Source organism: Anopheles merus, chromosome 2R, assembly GCF_017562075.2.
Source record: "Anopheles merus strain MAF chromosome 2R, AmerM5.1, whole genome shotgun sequence".
Taxonomy (NCBI): Eukaryota; Metazoa; Arthropoda; class Insecta; order Diptera; family Culicidae; genus Anopheles; species Anopheles merus.
The window spans coordinates 45,640,209-45,659,098 of record NC_054082.1 but is presented as its reverse complement, the minus strand read 5'-3'; the positions used below and the strand labels follow the sequence as shown (position 1 = coordinate 45,659,098).

Genomic DNA, 18,890 nt, shown 5'->3' with positions numbered 1-18,890 from the left:
CCTACGTTGCTGAAAGGTCGGCTAGGTGTCACTCTGGATGCGGGTAGTTGTCCAATTCGCTGGCATGCGATAAAGGGATCCGACCGAAAACACCGGAAACATTCCCGCGTTATGCTTCTAACTAATCGTCGAGCATCCAAAGGCCAAAACTCCTCTCTTATGTTGCTGATGAGATTTCGCCCTCCAGCATGAAGTAGTTTCCAGTGATAGTGAACCACTATGTTGCGTGTAAACGGATGCCCCTTTGGAAGGAGAGCAGGATGCTTTGACTGGAACGGCAAATCAGCTAAGTTTAACCTTCCTCCGACTCTAAGCACACCTTGGTTGTCCAAAAACGGGTTGAGATTCCTAATCGACGAGTTTTTCTTTATAGGTTGGCCGTTCCGAAGGGCTGAAATTTCGTTTCGGAAGGCATCGTCTTGAGCAGTCTTGACCAGAAATGCCTTTGCCTCCTCATTCTGCTCTGGTGTCAATACGATGGATACCGGGTCACCAGCAGGCTTCGTTCTCGCCTTAAGCCTTAGATTCTTTATAAATCGCTTGCAGTATGCAATAATGTGCAGTAATTGGGAGTATGATGACCACCTTTTGAACCAAGGGTTAACTGCAGGCGATGCGCTGGCAACAGCAACTAGCAAACGCGTTTCCTTTTCGATACCGGTCGGTAGTAGAGGTTCAGATGTAGGCCATTCATTAGAAGGTAGCGCCAGCCAAGCTGGCCCAGAGATCCAAATGCTGCTTTTTATAAAATCGGGTGCCGTCATGCCCCGCGAAACGAGATCAGCCGGGTTCTGCTGTCCAGGTACATGCCTCCATGTGTGGCCCTTCGTACATTGTTGAATGTCTGCTACTCTATTTGCCACATATGTTTTCCAGGTATTTGGAGCTGCTTTGATCCAATGTAGTGTAATACTGGAATCGGACCAGAAATGTACCGACTGCACAGGAAGCTGAATGGCTTTGGCAATGTGCTCGTACAGATGAGCCCCTAATACGGCACCGCAGAGTTCTAAACGAGGCAGGCTTATACGCTTCAATGGAGCTACTCTAGATTTCGATGCAAGCAAAGATATTTTAATATTCCCCTCGGCATCCTCGCACCTTGCATAAACGCATGAGCCATATGCCGACTCTGAAGCATCAGTAAATATGTGCAGTTGCACATTCGATCGTAAGGCGAAACAGTATCGTTCGATTCTATAGCAAGTCAGAATCTCCAACTTCTCATAAAAATCTTTCCATTTCAGCCCAAATGACTCTGGTACAGTCTCATCCCAGCCAATCGATAGCGCCCAAAGCTGCTGCATCATTATTTTTGCTCGCACTACGACAGGAGCGATAAGACCCAACGGGTCAAATAATCGAGCTATCTCCGAACAAATGCTCCGTTTAGTAGAGGGTAACTGCAGTGGCTTGATGCTTGATGCAAAGCATAAATTATCGCGCTCAGGTTCCCAGCAGACACCTAGGGCTTTTATAGTTTCGTCGGTATCAAACTGCAGTGATGATTTGGTTCCGATTTGAGAAGCATCGAGCTCTTGCAAAACCTCCAAACGATTTGAGGTCCACTTTCGTAATGGAAAGCCGCCCTTTAGCATCATTCCAGTTAGCTCCGATCGGAGCTGTATAGCTTCCTCAACAGATGATGCCCCGCCAATGAAGTCATCTACGTAGAAATTGCGAATCGCACGACTAGCAAGAGGGTAATTGCTTCCTTCGTCCTGCACTAATTGAAGCAATGTGCGCGTAGCTAGGAAAGAGGAAGGAGCCAAACCGTATGTGACAGTATTCAGTTCATACTCTTTTACTGGTGATGTTGATGAGAATCGAAACAATATTCTCACTAATGCGCGGTCATCTTCATGCAAGAGGATTTGACGGTACATTTTTTCGATATCTCCGACTAAGGCCACAAAATAGGTGCGAAAACGCAAAATAATGTCCAACAGCTCATCTTGCACTATAGGTCCCACACATAGTGCTTCGTTGAGGGAGTAGCCTGTAGATGTTTTCGCGGAGCCGTCAAAGACTACTCTCACCTTAGTAGTGGAACTGCTCTCCTTTATGACTGGGTGATGAGGCAGATAAAAGGTTTTCGTTGCGCTTGAAGCATTTTCATTAACAGGCTGCATGTGTCCGAGATCTATATATTCTTGCATGAAGGCATGATACTCCTTCTTCAATTGCGAATTTCGGGATAGGCGCTTTTCTAATGAGTAGAATCGGCGCAACGCCTGGCCTTTTGACTCGCCCAAGCGTATCGAGAACTCTGGATGTTTAGGCATCTGCACCACGTATCGTCCGTCACTATTTCTTCCAGTCTTCGATCTATACAGCTCTTCGCAATGCTTTTCTTCTACTGAATATGGTTCACATGCATGTAGCTCCTCTGCCTTCCAAAACTGCTCTATTTTTTCTTCTAAAGAAACCATTGATACTCGTGTTGGGTTTGAGTGAGGATTAACGACCTCCTCGCTGGCTGGACCGACTACAAGCCACCCAAACACGCTGTTGATCAGTATTGGTAATTTATCTGCCAGATAAATACGCTCTGCAGTTGGAAAAAAGGTGTAAAAATGCTCTGCTCCGATTATCATATCTATTGATTCGGCCTGATTAAAATGAGGGTCCGCCAGGGATAGTCCAGGCGGAATGTTCCAGCGGCTTATATTAATGTGGTGGGAAGGAAGTTTTGCAGCTACTTCATCCATTAGCAGGAAATTTACTCCACAAGAAAATTGGCTGGTGCGAGATCGAATTTCAGCATACACGGACTCCCGCACCCTCGTCGTAGCACAACCAGCACCTTTAACGTCAATGTCCAATCTGGAAGTAGGTAGACCTATTAATTTTGCCAATCTTTTGCTTATTAGGTTAGGTTGTGATGCACTATCTAATAATGCTCTTGCTGGATGGTGATTGCCAAACGCATCCACAACAATGACAATAGTAGTGAGTAAGAATACCTCTCGTTGGTCCGCTGCTCGGTTTTCGTTTTCCAATGCTGCTGTGCTGTTAAATGAAGCGCTAGGAGCTACCTGAGGGCTAGTATGTAGTGTTCGGTCGTGGGTGTGCTGCCGGCGTACAAAATCAAAGGAGTGCAATAAAGAATGATGTTGCTGGTTGCAATGTTTGCACCGATTGGTCGAAGGACAATCTTTCATGCTGTGGTCGACTCTTAAACAATTAATGCAGAGACTCTTCGCTCGCACTATCTGAAGGCGCTCAGATTGCGGAAGTCGCATAAATTGGTTACAGTACCATAATAAGTGATCTAGTCGACAGCAAGGACATCGTTTGGTATTATTTGCGGTGTACGAATAGTACGAAAGATGCGAAGAAGGCCTTACGGCAGGCACCGATGTAGAGCTTACATCCGCAGATTTACTCATATAAACAGAGTCTAATGTTTTCATTCTTCTCTGCAGAAATTCTATTAACGCCTCATATGTTGGCTTTTTCATGCTAGCTGCCTTGTCTTCCCAATGTGTAAGAGTTTCCGCTGGTAGTTTGGAGCACAAAACATATTCTAACATTGAGCTCCATTGGTCGGTTGGCTCTCCTAGCTTTTGAATCATTTTTACATGCCGATTAAATTCATCTACCAATCTATGCAAGTCAGCTGACGATTCTTTTCGTAATTGTGGGATGCCGAACATTTGCTTAAAGTGCATCTTTTGCAGAAGGTATTCATTTGAGAATCGCTCCTTGAGCTCCTGCCATGCGATGGAGTAATTCGATGCGCACAATGGGATCGACTCTATCAATCTAGCGGCCTCACCAGTTAATGAAGCTCTCAAATAATGGAATTTTTGAATATCCAAAACGCTTGCATTGTTATGAACTAATGCTTCAAAGGTATCATGAAATGCCATCCAGTGCATTATATCACCGTTAAATTCGGGCAAAGAGATGGCTGGTAATTTAACGTGGTTTTGAATGGGAGAGTGGCTTGGGTTTTGAGCGTGGCTTGAGCCAAGCTCAGAGCTAACGGCTTGAGCTGTTTGAGTAGGCATGTGCGATAGCATGGCGCTTTTCATAGCTATGAACCTTTCCTCAAAATTATCCATCAACTCCTCTTCTTCTAGCTTCTCAGCTTCACTGGGCGCTAACAAACACAATTGCGTATGAGCCGTTTCAAACTCCTTTTCCATACCTTCAATCGTTTGGAGCCTGACAGGCACGAGATGCTTGTGTTGTTCAGGCTGGAAGTTCGCTATGAAAACCTCATTTCGTTTCAGCTTCGTGAATAAAGAATTCAACCGTTGTCTTAGGCTCGCAATTTCGGTCATCTTTATACTTGACCTGTTGAGATGGCAGGATTCGGGAAAACAGTTGCAATGACGATGGCAGGGAAACACACACAGATGATGACGGATGGCTGTTCCAAACTGCGACTGGCGGGAAACACACGATTACGAAGACGGATATCACACGCGCGAAAACAACCGGTTGCGACACGGAAGATAAGCTGACGTTTTCTCACACTAATGTTCAACGGATTGGACAGTAACTTAACTTTAGTGTTCTTTGTAACAAGACGTTACACGATTCAAAGACGAACGAAATCTTATATTATAATAAAGGCAAGACGCCTCACAGCTTTTTTTTTACGCGACTGCGGTGAATCGCTGAATTGTATCCAAAAACGCGATGGCTGCGGTAGAACGCTTCTTATAGCTTTTACGATGGCCGTGGCAAGACGCCGAAGAAGGCGGTAGTTAGTCTGTCTTGTTGGCAACGGACTGAATACGACGGAGACGCGGACACGCAATCAATGACGAGTAATAAACGGCACGATTGTCCCTTTGCAGGTTGAAATTTCACATTTACTGGCCGCCAAAGTTCGTACACTCAAACACGTATTAACGATAGTTCCTTTGCACGGTACGCACTAAATCACAAAACGAAACAAAAAAATGCTCAACGAATAAATCTTTTCACTTAGCGCTTTTCGAAAAAGGTTTTCAATCCTGGTCACGGCACCATATGATCAGTCTAGGGCTGGACGTTGCGGTATTTTTCTTCACATAAATTTATTTTAACGACTAACTTAAACCTAGGCGGATTGCGCGCGTCCGATCGCTGCCGTTGCCGTTCGTGGAAGAAGGTTCCCGCTGTTCGGGCGATCACCTTTCATCCGTTGCCCTCTCACGCACACCAACCAACGCGTTGATGGCCGCCAAATTATGGCACTCTAATTATGGCATTGCTTGTATTATTGCTGAACTCTCTTTCGTGCAATCTCCTCCGCCGATCCTAACTCTTATGTATAAACACGCACCATTTCTTCCCAACTTTTCCTCCTTTAACGGCAAAGAGCCGCCCAGCAGGAGTCCATCAACCGTAATATTTTTTCATAAACCCTCGTCCTTCATTCTTCAACTTTCTTCTAACGCATGGAATAATCCGAACGAGCAAAAAAAATGCCTTCAACAGAACCGTCCATCCGCGCTGGTCCCTGATGCGTAGGATTCATTTGATGTGTCTTGCTGAGTGCTTCACCGCTGGTCGGAATCAAAAAAGCAAGAGGCAGCCGGTAGCTGACCAAAAAATCTAATAAATCCCTCCGAGACCGGTAACAACACCCAGCGATGCGTCCCGGACCTTCACACTTCGTCCGCTGCCACAACGGTACGGACTGGTGTGATGTTGAAGAATATGCTTTTTTTTTGTAGCAAATTTTATTTTGCCCCAATCGTGCCCTCCTTGATTCAAATTCCTTTTGTACAACATTTCGACCGTCGTCCCAGCTTCCCTTTCATCCGTGTGATCCGACATAATTTCTTTTGAAAGTAAACAAAACTACCAACATTTTCTTCTCTTGGTCCGATTTGTCGGTGCTTTGCTGCTACGGCTGCGTGTGGGTAACCATGGCCTTCCATGCTTTTACCGACTTCCTCGACGTTTTTTTTTTTTTTTTTTGCGTAGGGACAACATTGCACGCAGAAGGATTTGCCGTGCCACAATCATACCTGCTCGGAAAATGAGTACGCGTGAGAGCGAGATCACAGGAGTATGGAAGATGAAGAGAGAGAAAAACATATAAAAAAATATGTGTAAAAGAGATAGCTAGGAACAAATCCGTCCGTAGGACAAACACCCACCACTCCAACTCACTTAATCTCCCCCCAGAGATGATGTTCTAAAGGCGATAGTTTTGTAAGTCGCTGTGAGTGATGCTTTCTTTCTCTGCCCTTCGGTAGCAGACGGTTTTCCTCGTAATGGTTGTGGATGATAAAAAGAAGAACATAAATGTTCTACATGCTTGAAAAACAATCTTTTCGGATTGGAAATTATTTCCATACAATCGTGTTTTTTGGGGTACAACGTTTTTGTTGTTTATTTTTGCACTAGTGTTTGTTTTATTTGTTTGTTTGTTTTTTTTTTTATTATTATGAAAGCCCATGTCCTAATGTTGAAGTTATTTATTTATTGGACCAGTCTCGTTGTACAACTCGTACGACTTAACAACCGTCATGGGTTCAAGCCCAGAATGAACCATGCTTCCAGTAGCCAGGACTGACTATCCTGCGTGGTATTAAATAATGTCTTGAAAATCTGTATAGGCCGGCATGCCCGCGCAGGACGTTATGCCAAATAGAAGAAAAAGAAGAAAAAAAATTTTCATTGAGCTATCTGCTATCTACCGACAACCAACGAAAAATAATGCCAACTAAAAACTATTGAAACTGATCTAAAGGATTATCGCGCTCTCTTTGATTTATATCTATTTTTAGATGCATCAATTACTGGTTACACAGGATTGGTATTCAAAATAATACGGATCGCTCATGACTCCTTCGCAAGAGTTCTGCTTCTATTCTAAAAAAACTCTATTGAGTTTTTGAGCAGTTATGGTCCGAAAATGCTAGTTTATGCAGGAATCATAATTTATCCTTAGCTAGTCGTATTACACAGTCATATAAATTACCCTTAGCTAGTTCATATTTAGGTTTGCCAATTATTACATTTCATATTTTGCAAATTCATTTTACTAACCTTCAACTGTACAAAGTTTTTAAATGTATTTTAAAAGGCATTCAAACATAAAATACGTGTTTTTATGGATATAATGTTCTACCTTTTCCTCATATTCTTTTGTATCTTCTTCTTCTTCTTTGGCACAACAACCGCTGTCGGTCAAGGCCCACTAATGAAGTGAGCTGTAAGCCAAGCTCCAGACATACCACCAGATCGGCCCACCAGATGTGGCCACCAGACTCTTTTGTACAAGAATTATAATAATCATTACAAACAGAGTTGCAAAATTAGCAATTTTCAATAAATTCCATAATTATGAAATTGTGCTAACCAATCATATATGTTTGATAACATTGACTCTAACAGAACATCAAACATTAAAAAATGAGTATTTTACAACTAAAAATCGCATGGAAAAGGTATTATCAATAAATTTTATGTAAGACAGTTCTGATTTTTTTAAGCAAGTTTTCTGACATAAACAAAAAAATAAAATAGTAAGTGAGACTTCAAAATAAAAAAAAAGTAATTTGCAATACAATTAATATTGATATGAAATATGAAAAAGTACTTACCTTTGAAAATTATTAGAATACCCGGATATGCTGAGCATAGAGATGAAGGTCTATATTTGGTCATTGAGACAACGGTTAAATGTTTCAAATGAATGTGAAACATTTCATCTAACGGCGGTTTCAAACATGCATGCAGTACAGTCTACACTCCCATTGAAACGGCGGCTGGTTTGAAAGTTTTGCAAGCGGGAAGCTTAGCATGGCGGCTGACACTGAACAAACAAACTCACAAAAATATAAATACTATAAATTTTGTTGAATGATTATGAATTTTAATTTGAATAACATATGCAACTTGTTGTTTAAACAAATTTAACGATATGTATTGTTGTGTAAGCCAATTTATCGATAGCAATGAAATATTTCAGCTTACAACCTAATACATAAAGTTTATCCCATGTTTTGCCTTATTTAAACTTAACAGAGATATAGCATATGTTACAACCTAGAAATAGCATATGTTACAAAACACCGATAACTGTGCTGCGAAACAAACCACTAAACTGAAATGGAGAAATAATCAACATACGTACGAGACCGTCGCCCATTCGATGTCTACACTTTGCTCAGCTATGTTTGACAGCAGCTGTCAAAATTTTGTCTCCTTGGCAACGAGCTGAAAAACGAATAACAAAATAAAAGAGATTTCACCAAAGTAGTTGCTACGAAACTGAGGCAAAGGATTTTCCGCCTCCCCATTTTTTCGCACAGGCTGTGTGCCCCGTCGACGACACTTTTGGGTGAAAACAAGCAAACTTAACCGAGGGGGGCGTCCATATCGTATCGTGAAAAGGACAAAAACTGCGCTCCAGTGTTCGTAAGGTGAGAAGTGCAACATATTCCTGTATGGTGTTTCTGTGCTGAAATCATCGTCCTCACCTCGTACACCCAGTGCAGCAAATCCAGGCAATTGGGCAGCATTTATCGAGTGATCCCCGCGTACGAAAGGATTGGGAAAATCAAAGCAATCACCTGCTGGCGTAGTGCACAGCAGCTTTCAGTACACGAAACGGCTGATAAGTAGATTTTGCGCTTGTTCAAGTAACCGGTTCGTTCGCATAGCTTACCGACTGAGAAGGAAAATCTGGCATTCCTTCGTAACTGCTGGAAAACGAGCCAAAGGGCCACTGCTACTTCCTGCCCCATTAGCCTGGTGTGTTCGAGTGTGTGCGTGCGTGTGTGCGTACGTCATGTTGGAAAACTAACATTCTTCCTTTTGCTGCTGTGACTAGTGCTTGTGTAACAACAACAACAGGTCGTCCGTCGGTGCGATAGAACCTTCAAGCAACAGAACCACTGCTGGAATGCAACCGTCCACTTGGTAGAGCAACCTCTATATAGGTGTCCCCTCCCCAACATCAACGATGGATCGAAACTCACACCAGTGCGAGGATTTTTCCCCGGAGAAGATGCTCTACATCCTTCGAAAAGGATAGAGAGGTAAGTTCGGCTGGGTCGGATTGGGGAACAAGGTAGTGGGGGCGATTCGGATGGAAAATTAACAACGCATGAATGCAACTGTCCGCAAGGCGATATTGCGAGGACCGTGTGTCACAGCGGGGCTTGCCGAGCTAACAACTTGAAATATGTGACTGTCCCTTATTTTGTTGGACCCTGATGACGATGGTGTCCTTACTGCTTCCTTCCGTGGCTCTAAACCGTCTGGCCTGGTGTTTGTTTACAGGGCGGCAGAACGCCCAGAACTTATGCGCGCCTGGGAACACATCGGGCATGACGGTTTCCAGGTGCATGCCACGCGTTGCCAAGGGTTGCCAAGTTTCACGCATCATTGGGTCGAGAATTTACCACACTTGTTCTTGTTTTTTTTTTTTATTAGAACTTTTTTTTGTTGTCGATCGCATAAATGGACTTTACAGAATGTGATTTTTTTTTCAAATGAACTTTTTGAAAATATTTCATAATTACACAACTTAGAACGTGAAATGAAATGTGAAGATATTAGTGCATGTACGTCACCGATCTCACATCATACAAAGCATGAGTGACGCAACACACAAGTACCCTAAGCAAAGGATACTACGTTCTTTTGCGCCTCTAAAGCTTACTCCCCACCCAAGCAAATAATGTTCCACTTGGAAAGGTTTTCAATTTGCTCACGACGATATATCCCCCGTATCCAAGGGGAACGATATATATGCTTTCCTCTAGCGTGCATTAGCTCTACTACGATGCAGCGATCGCGTCCCCCATATGGCGTTCGCCTAACGCGCCACCAGGACCACACGCTCGGGGAAGTGCCCTTTAAAGCGCGACCCCTAACAACGGACCGCGAAGTTGTTCAGCGAAGCGTATCCTGGGTCGGGTGCGCAGCTGGCCGTGCCTTACTGTGTTGCGTGAAACGAGTGGGACCCCTGGTCGCAGTACAGAAAGGATACAGCCACACAAGCAGACGTTCGGGGGAGTCTGTTTGATCGATACGGTTCCGTTCGACAGTCGCCTAGTGTTTTAACGTGTTTTCTTTCCTGTGCGCTCTGTCTGCTTTCTAACAAAGTCCGTTGCCACCACCATGCACCGGTCGTCCTTAGCAGCATATTGCAGTCCTTAGTAGCCAGGTTTGATCGCTAGGCGTCAGTAGCCGTCCTGGGCTTGGTGCATTCGTTTCTGTTTCCTGACGACCGACCGACCGGCGTTTGCTGTTTTGTTTTTCGCTAATTGTGCTTATCAACAATATATACAATCGTAGCAATACACCGTGTGTGTTTCCCCGTGTACTCCTCGCGGCAAGGTTCGTGTGTGTGTGTGGAGGTGTGTGAGGTGCATAGCGTAATGTTTAATCTCCCGGAAGATTTAAATTGTCCCGTCTTTGGACTGTGCTTGTTTTCCAGCAATTGTGATGTGTTGTTTCTATCCTTACGGGAAAATAAGAGAATTGGAGAGGACGAGGATGTGAAAATATAACATTCATTTCAAAACCTTGTGCTGAACAAAACAAAATCAGAAATTTCTTAGAACCAATAAAAGTACAGTTAGTACAATAAAACAGCAATTTCAGAATTGTTATGCAAATCAAAATCAAACTTTAACAATTCAATTAATTATTCTATGTTCCATGCAAAGCCATTCTGCCATAGCTCAAGTTGACATTAGTTCTTAAAGCTCTCAATAGATGGCGTACATGGTAGGATAGTTAAACCTACGCTTAGGTCGTTAATAAAAACGAAACCCAAATGGATTCAAAGCAGTTTTCTCTTCATTTCAGGATTTTTTCCAACAGTCTGAGAGCATAATTTTCCTATCCATCTCAAGAGGGAGAGAAAGAGAACATTAGGCATCGAAACAAAGAAACAAACCTACAAAACTTATCATTCAAACTAGAGTAATTTCGCTCGTCAAACGAAGCTAGTAACAATTACCATAAAAGCATCAGTACCATTTCACTCTCCAAAACCTCCAGTGATATCTGTGCCGCCCAGCCATTCTTGAACAACATTTCATATCAACGCTTAACCCCGTTATCATCAACGACAAACTTTCAGCTATCGCATGTTATAGAGCGAGCGACCAGGCAGGTCCTGACACACTTTACAGGGAAGATTAACAGATTAACTATTTAACCGGCTGCTCTCCTAGTGCCCGAGAGTACTATTTATGCACAGCAGAACCCGCATTGATATTTTAACACCATAAAACATGGCGACACGTTTGGCAGCGCAGCGAAACTTTATTGCCGTGATTCCCGCCGTAAGCGGTGGGTCTGCTTCCGTAACAGTCGAGCCTGCTGGCGAAGGAGGAACCACAGCAGTACAGAAACCCGTCACTGAAACCGCTGAGACCGAAGGCACAGCGAACGGTACTAGTCAAACCACGGCCGAGGTAGTAACGGTCAGTGTGGCAAGCTCGTCCCCAACCGTGATGGCTTCCCGCCCTAGTGCAAATTCGACACAGCTACCCACAATCACCATTGCCGGTGGTGGGCTGAAAAATGGAAACGCGAAAGGATCGCTCGTGCCGACTGCCCTGCTGGCAAACAATTCCAACATCATGAACATCCTGAGTAACGCGAATGGACTGTCGTTGCAACAAATCATTCAGCAGGTTCGTTAAGGCATTAAGTAAAATGATAAACCTGCTCGTCGCTATGCAAATTACTAATGAATATGTTGTGCCTCTTTTTAGAAGAAAATTGTGATAAACACAAACGGTACGCTAATCGACCTAGTACAGTTGAATGACGATAATGAAAGTGTCGAGATCAAAGCCGACGGTGAGAAGCTGCTGGACAGTTCGACTGCAAACGAAAGCGTGGAAAGTGGTAGCTCTGGTTCGGAAGCCACTGCAGACGAGACGCCACAGGTGGCCGTCGTGCAGAGTCCAGGCGGTGGTACGCCTCAGTACATAACCGTAACAGGTAAGTGGTTTTGCAGCTTTTTCTTAATCTATGTTATTATATTTCAACTTGCCTATGGATGGTGTACAACATTAAATATTGTCAAAGATTGTTGACACGTTATTATTATTAAAATTGGATTAATGAAATTCTGTATGGATTCATAATGTCATTCTTGTGCTTTTTGCATCTTTTTGAACATTGGATATTGAATTTTCTGTTTATAGGTTTATTTACCTACGAACAAAAAAACAAGAAAATGTATTTCTCCCCTGCGTGCTGCATGTATATTGTCCTACTTTTTATATGTTTCGGAGTATGTTACCGCGTATCTCGGGGGGCCACCTGCATATCTATTATAACATATTTTTGTTTACTCAACTGTGAGATTTAATTAATTCAATACATTTTATTGTAATTATATATCAGCTAAAAATTTATACAGCCAAACCTCTCTAAAAACCAACGAACTGAATTGTAGGTAAAACAGGATTACGATTATGTGAGTTTTCCATGTCTCTAGATGGACTCATCGTTCCCATCATTGCGGTATACGATAGCATAAAGGCCGTTCTTTGAATAGTGTGAAAGAAAAATGTATAGTCCCAAATTCACTGTTTTGACACTGTTCAACAAATTAATCGTGTAAAATATTACAAATTCATTTGAGCATATCCATTATCGACGATTTGGTGAACACTTCGATAGTTGAAAATGCTGACGTATCCAATTTTCACTACGGAGCGTTATCCGCAGACGCAGATGATACGACGCACTGCTTTGTTTGCGCGCGCGTGACATATTCGGGTGTTGTGTTTACCATGGACGGGGCTAGCATTATGAAGAAAGTTGATTAGGGCGCACGCACGACAAGCTTTAAGGTCACTGACCCAGAAGGGATAAAAAGGCTCCCCCAAATGGGGGCCAATGCGTCCGATGGCGAAAATCTAACGCTCGGAAATTTGTTTCCTTTCGTCAATTGCCACACTGCGTGACGACACGTGCGTTTTAGACGTTGCGAAGCGCTACGCGTAGGCTTATTTGCGTTCCCAGAATCAAAGGGCATTGATCATCGGCACATCTTCGTTCGCCACGGTTGGCTACCGCTCGCAGTATAGCATTGGCCGTGCATGCAACATACGCACACCTACCTGCTGGCTCGTAAGTGGATGGATACACGTGAGGAATTCTGGCACCATCGGTGCGTAAATCGTTCTCGGAAACATGGTAGGAGCGCCGCGGGCGTAAGAAAATTGCAGATAAAATCGGCACAAAAAATTTCGCATATAGAGTAAGCAGGCAGGGGTTCCCCCCTCGAGCGAGTGGCGGGATCCCCTAAAGTATCTAGGGGATACACCATTACACGGTTTGGTTCTATGTTCCAATTTCCCTCAATGGCTACGTATTGACACTTTTTGACATTTGAAATTGCTTACAATCGTATTCCAATTTTCTTGTTTAGAATCATTGTACCATTAGCATGTGCGAGCCTTTTTTCAAAAGCATAATCATGTCAATTATCGGGAAAAAACATACAGAACATACGCTTCCTCGAAAGCATTCCCCCGGCTGTGATAATAGAAAATTTGTGGATTTTGATTTGTTTGTTTATAGTTTGCGTGTTTCTTTTTTCTTCCGTTTGGTCGTCTTTGGCTTCTCTGGTCTCATGTCTCATTATTCTCGCAAACGTTCACTCGTTGTGGCTGCTTCTGGTATTATCATCGTGTGATGTTCTTGTCGCAAACCTTCCCCCAGATAATGTCGCCCTAAACATGCCCTTCCCCTTTCCTAAGCACATTCACGTCAAATCAGTGTTGATAAACAACTCATCTTTTGATCTATTATTATCTCGATTTCATTTCACCGCTTTTGGCCGTGCTTCCGTGGGCCCTTCGCTTCAACCCCACATTTATCGAGGGGTCATAGTGCGGGTAGCTTAATTAAACGTATCATTTTTTATAATAGCAAGATCCGTGTGGCCACGGCGGCTGCTTCATGTACGCCCTTCACCGCCGACAAACTTGTCAAAATATACGTCAAAATACGTGTAATCAGACACGCTCAGTGCAACTGCGAAAAACCCGTGCCCGTTGTAACCTTGAGTAAGGGTCGGTGGTGGTTATCGTTTACCGCTGCTTGCATTCACTGTCTCGGAACCTAGGGAAGGGGAACTTAGCACTGGCACGATTAAATGTATCACTTTTAGCCTGCGTATCCTGCGACGGGCGGTGACGGTGGTGGCACCAGCCTAATCCTACCTTCTGCTGTTCATCACTCATTATCTCGTCAAGTGGGTTGGGCACTGTTCCGCCTGCCTGGAAGGAAAGTGCGCACTGGTCGCGGGGGAAGCCATCGAAGGATGCGCTAAAGAAAGTAAGCATCACAAATTAACAGCCAACAGTATTCCGTTCGAGTGAGCGAATCGTGGCGGGCCATCACCAAACCCCGCTCCTCCCACAGTAAGATTATCAACAACAGTGGCAGTGCCAGCTGTTTACGGGCCTTATTATAGGTGGGCCACCAGTTGGCTGGGGTGGTAATTGGGGTGAAATTGATACGGTTTCACCTTCCGGTAGCGGCGTGGCAAAAGACGGGAGCGCTTCCACTTTGTGTCATTCCGATCTATTCTGAGTGGCTTTCTCAATTTTCCTCTTTCCCAGCAGCCAACATCACAAACCAACGCCGGTGACTAGCGGCAAGCATGTCCTAGGACTAAACCGCCAGCACACCGTGTTCGGCTGGATGGAAAGGACGAATTTTCTTCATTTTCATCACGATGAAGAAGCATATACGCGCAACAACATCGAAAACATAGAGAGAGAGAATGAGAACACCCCTCCTGCGCGCCGGTAGTGCGTCCAGAAGCTGGACTGGTGAAAAACATTGTCCCCTTCACACCGCGGCCTCACCGTGGTCCTACCGTGCGCGCGGCGTGTTTTGTAGATCATCGATGCGATAGCGAGACATCAAGGCATATGATAAGGAAGGATAGGGCGAAACGCTTTCACCGGAAGGCGAGCATTTGGAGAGAAATCTCGAACTAATTAAAACTCTTAACTAGCGAGATATCTCGAACGCGTAAAGCGACATTCACGCTAAGCAGCATCGATGTAAAGTTTTATCTTCTTGATCTAAATTTATTTGCCCGACCCGACGTATGGGAGTGGGCTGTGGTGCAGAAGTTGGAACAAGAACAAAATTTCCAGGATGAGGAAACGTCGGGGTTTGTGTCGGTTTGTTTTCTTTTTTTTTTTGCTCAGTTAGGAGAGTTTGTGGCTTGCCGGTAATAATAAAGCGTGCAAGCGTGTCGTATTAGCGAGCGGTGGAAATGAGTTTTGCTCAAATTATTGAGCGCAATTTTTGTTTCATGTTCATCCACAGCTAGTGGTGTGTCTTGGCAGTTCATGAGTACTTGGTATTTTTAAATGGTCACGCAAGTTGTTCAGGCGATGTTCGTACCGCGGGATTAGAATTGTAACTCAAATTAGCGGTTTAAAATACACGTGAGCAGTTTTACTTTTAGTTCTACTCCGCCAAGTTTACTGCTACCGTCTTCACGTTAGCTGCGATACATTACACAATAGAATGCAAGTTTTCGACTGTTTTCCGTTACCAGGCATGATATTTCACGCCTGTATAGTGAACATGCGAGTTTTCCTATTATCTATTTTTGATGTGAATTTGAAATATTGCCTAAGTACGTTGAACGGCTTACAAAAACAATGAAACCTTTATTTCTAATTGACGTATCATACAACCCTTTCAAGAGGCAAGAGTTCCACGTTCCTTCAGATTAATCTGAACGAATTCAGCTACAACCTTTATTGTGTAAGGCTTGTGTGGACATGAGAATCAGATCTCTGATGTGTTTATCACCCAAAACATTTGCTATCCTTTTTTTAGCCCCTATACTGCACACTAGTAAAATAAGCAACAAAAAAGAAATTCCAAAGCCTTTGCGATTTGTGCTAGGTTCAAGAGCTGCGTCCCCAGACTCCAGACAAGAGAAAGTGTGTGTGTGTGTATTGGGATATGATGTTGCAGTTTAGGAAGGATGCGTATAGGGACAGAAGCAATGTGCGCACTACATTCGAAGCGAGCACACTGCAGCATCGAGGTGTAGTGAAGCGAATGTAATCCTGAAATAATTAGTCTTGATTGGAAGAATTATCCCTCCGCGCGCTCGGCGGGACTTCGCCAAAGTCCTTCGTGCGGATCGTGCGCGGATGCACATGGCTGTGGTCCGCACGCAAAAAGATATAACCCCGGGTGTGTAAAGGTGCAAGGCACGAGAGGCACGATACGATACGCAAGGGGTGCAGGTCATCACTTTCAGGCGCGCACTTAATAATGGGAGGATTAACAACAACTCGAAAATTATATCGACCCCAGCTATACCGTGCGGGATCGCTCTTGACTCGCTGTAGTTGAATTGATTTTTTACCTTTGATAACTGTTGTGTGTGGCCGCTGCTGCTGCCATCACGTCCCGTTTCGGTGTCGTCCGTGTATGATGTGCACGGCTGGTGGCCGGTGGTAAACAGAAGCCGTGAGGAGGAAGAGATGAAACCCATCCGCTCGTAACATATGCTCTGGATGCTGAAGCTTTTGGACAACATTTGCGCATCAATTAATTAGGATTACGCAGCGGGAAAAACAGCCAGTGCTGCGCGTACGCTTGTTACCTGCTATCCTGTCGCACAAAAAAAGGGGTTCTGAGGGTGATGCGAATGGTACAAATGAGCAGATAAAAATAATAACAATAAACACAAAAACATGAGAGCAAGAGGGTTGAAAAGTATGTGAATGTGTGTGTGTTTCGGGCGTTTAGGGTGGTGGAACTGTTTGGCGAGGAAGTTTCGTCGCCACCTGTACGACTGGGACGGGCGTATATTCGCCGCATTGCCCGCTCGGGTTATGCAACACGTGCCTTGCGAGAGGCTGTGCTGGATGCTGACACGTGCATGCAACGAGTAATTGATACACACCCTCTCAGGTGGATCATCGTGTTTTCGACCAGTTTGGAAAGATGGTTATCGCAGAACCGCTGGCCAGGAGCATGAACTAACACATGATTCCCGCCCTCCTTCCCAAGTGGTCTCATAAAATGATTGATTTAATTGTTCGATGTAATCTACAGTTGCGCTATAATAACAATCTCGTTCCTATTTTTCAGCGGGAGTTGCACGATTTACTGTTGTCCTCAACATTTCTTGTCCATTGTGGGTTTTTTGTTGCAATATCGTCGGATGCTTCACTACTTTTTTTAATGCTATCTTTGGATGGCGCGCAACAGGTGTACCATTTCCCATCGCTAAATAGGGATCGATATCTGAGCCGATCAGGTTCGTCCGGTTGCTATTCACTGTGGGCTGATTGTTATCGTTAAGTTTTAAAGCAGCAGCGACGAAATGCATCGATCGAGATCGATTCGGAACAATGTGTTAAAGAAAGGAAGGCCTTTGAATAACCCGGCTGCGGAGGAAACACATAATCTGGTTCAATTGTTCTGCGGACACCTGATGAAGTTCACAGCAAGTTCTCATTGCACAGCTTATCATGGTCATAATAGGCGGAATATTTGGTAGTTTTAAATTATGCCCATAAGAGCTATGTTCAAAACAATAAGTCATTAATATATATGTGATTGCTCTATTTTTAAATTTTAAAACATTCTCATTGAGGTGTATTCTTTAACGTATTGAGTTGTTGAGAATTGAGTTTGCTTAAACTTTATAATATTTTTAGTTAATTTAGTGAAATAGTAAGAGAAGCATTTTCGCTATATTTGCTTCTCTTTTTGCTTTTTTTCTCACACCCCATCTGGAGGTTGGTTTTGTAGTTTGAAAACTTTGCCGAATAATGCCAAACCTCCAAACCGCTGCCCCAAAGATCAAGACTATGAGTTTCTAAAATGAATCGTCCATTGCTCCCCGGTATGCATATATGTGTATCAAAAATAGTTTCATAATTGCATACCGCTATTAAAATGAAACATTTCACCCGTAATATACAGGCCAACCTCACGAGCTCGGAAACATCCTCTTGCCCCCTGCATTCTTTACAAGTCGCTGCTTTAATACTTGACCAAAATACCCGTATTTTCTAAGGGCGAACAGTGGCTGTTGCTTGCTTCATTCGATCCAAGTGGTAGAAAAACTATGCGCGTTGTAAGCATCATGTCCATTCGTGGCGCATCGTTTCCTTCTCCAAACAAGTGGAGGTACACTTCAAAACAAGTGAGGTTTGTTTTGATGTGCATGCGTTCCCACTCACTTGTTTAGCAGCAAGCTGTGCCACAATAACTTGTGAACAATCTGGAAATGAAATCTTTACAATATCACCCCACAGCCTCCGGCAGCGACGGAGCGACGAACTCTCGCTCTTTTGCACTGTTTTAGGTAACTTTTTTCCTAACGAACATACACCCCAGGTGTGCGCCGCCGTTAGAGAGCTGCTACATTTCCCGATCAATTTACGTTAGCTCGCAGAGTTTCTACAATTTGCGTGAAGCTAGACTGATGCCAAGCCTGAGTTGCACTGTCCAAGCAAAGAGCAAACCGGCCGCAGGAGATGACGGCCATCATCCAGTTTTTGCCGGATGTCGATGCTCTCTGCCTCATAGGAGGCCTAGCGAGCATGCGCTTGCATGTGCTTGGTGGCCGTGGGATAACATCCGCTTCTCTCGCTCGCTCCTCTTCATTTTCTGTGCCTTCCTGTTCATGTACACTCCGTTTTGTCCAGGATGTTACGGGGCGGAGCCTAACCAGATCATTACTGCAGCATGCTGTGTGTGTGTGTGTGTGTGTGTGTGTGTGTGTGTGTGTGTGTGTGTGTGTGTGTGTGTGTGTGTGTGTGTGTGTGTGTGTGTGTGTGTGTGTGTGTGTGCGTGTAGGGATGCTTCGAGCATCAGGACATCTACCTCCGTGATACGCCCATTTTACACCACCAGTGTGCGGTGTAAAGTTTTTAGCATAACTTTTC

General features: G+C 44.0%; 1 protein-coding gene across 7 annotated transcripts in view; it reads left to right on the top strand.

Moving 5' to 3' along the window:
* Window positions 1-8,169: 8,169 nt before the first annotated feature.
* Window positions 8,170-18,890, top strand: part of LOC121603658 (DNA-binding protein RFX2) — a 33,245-nt gene continuing 22,524 nt past the window's right edge. Inside the window, exons 1-4 of one of the 7 annotated variants that reach the window (XM_041932723.1) lie at window positions 8,170-8,381; window positions 8,792-8,999; window positions 10,780-11,615; window positions 11,697-11,928. In XM_041932723.1, coding sequence (XP_041788657.1) covers window positions 11,211-11,615; window positions 11,697-11,928 — 637 coding nt within the window. In that variant the 5' untranslated portion in view covers window positions 8,170-8,381; window positions 8,792-8,999; window positions 10,780-11,210. The other 6 variants (XM_041932724.1, XM_041932728.1, XM_041932727.1 and 3 more) reach the window with 6 other exon arrangements.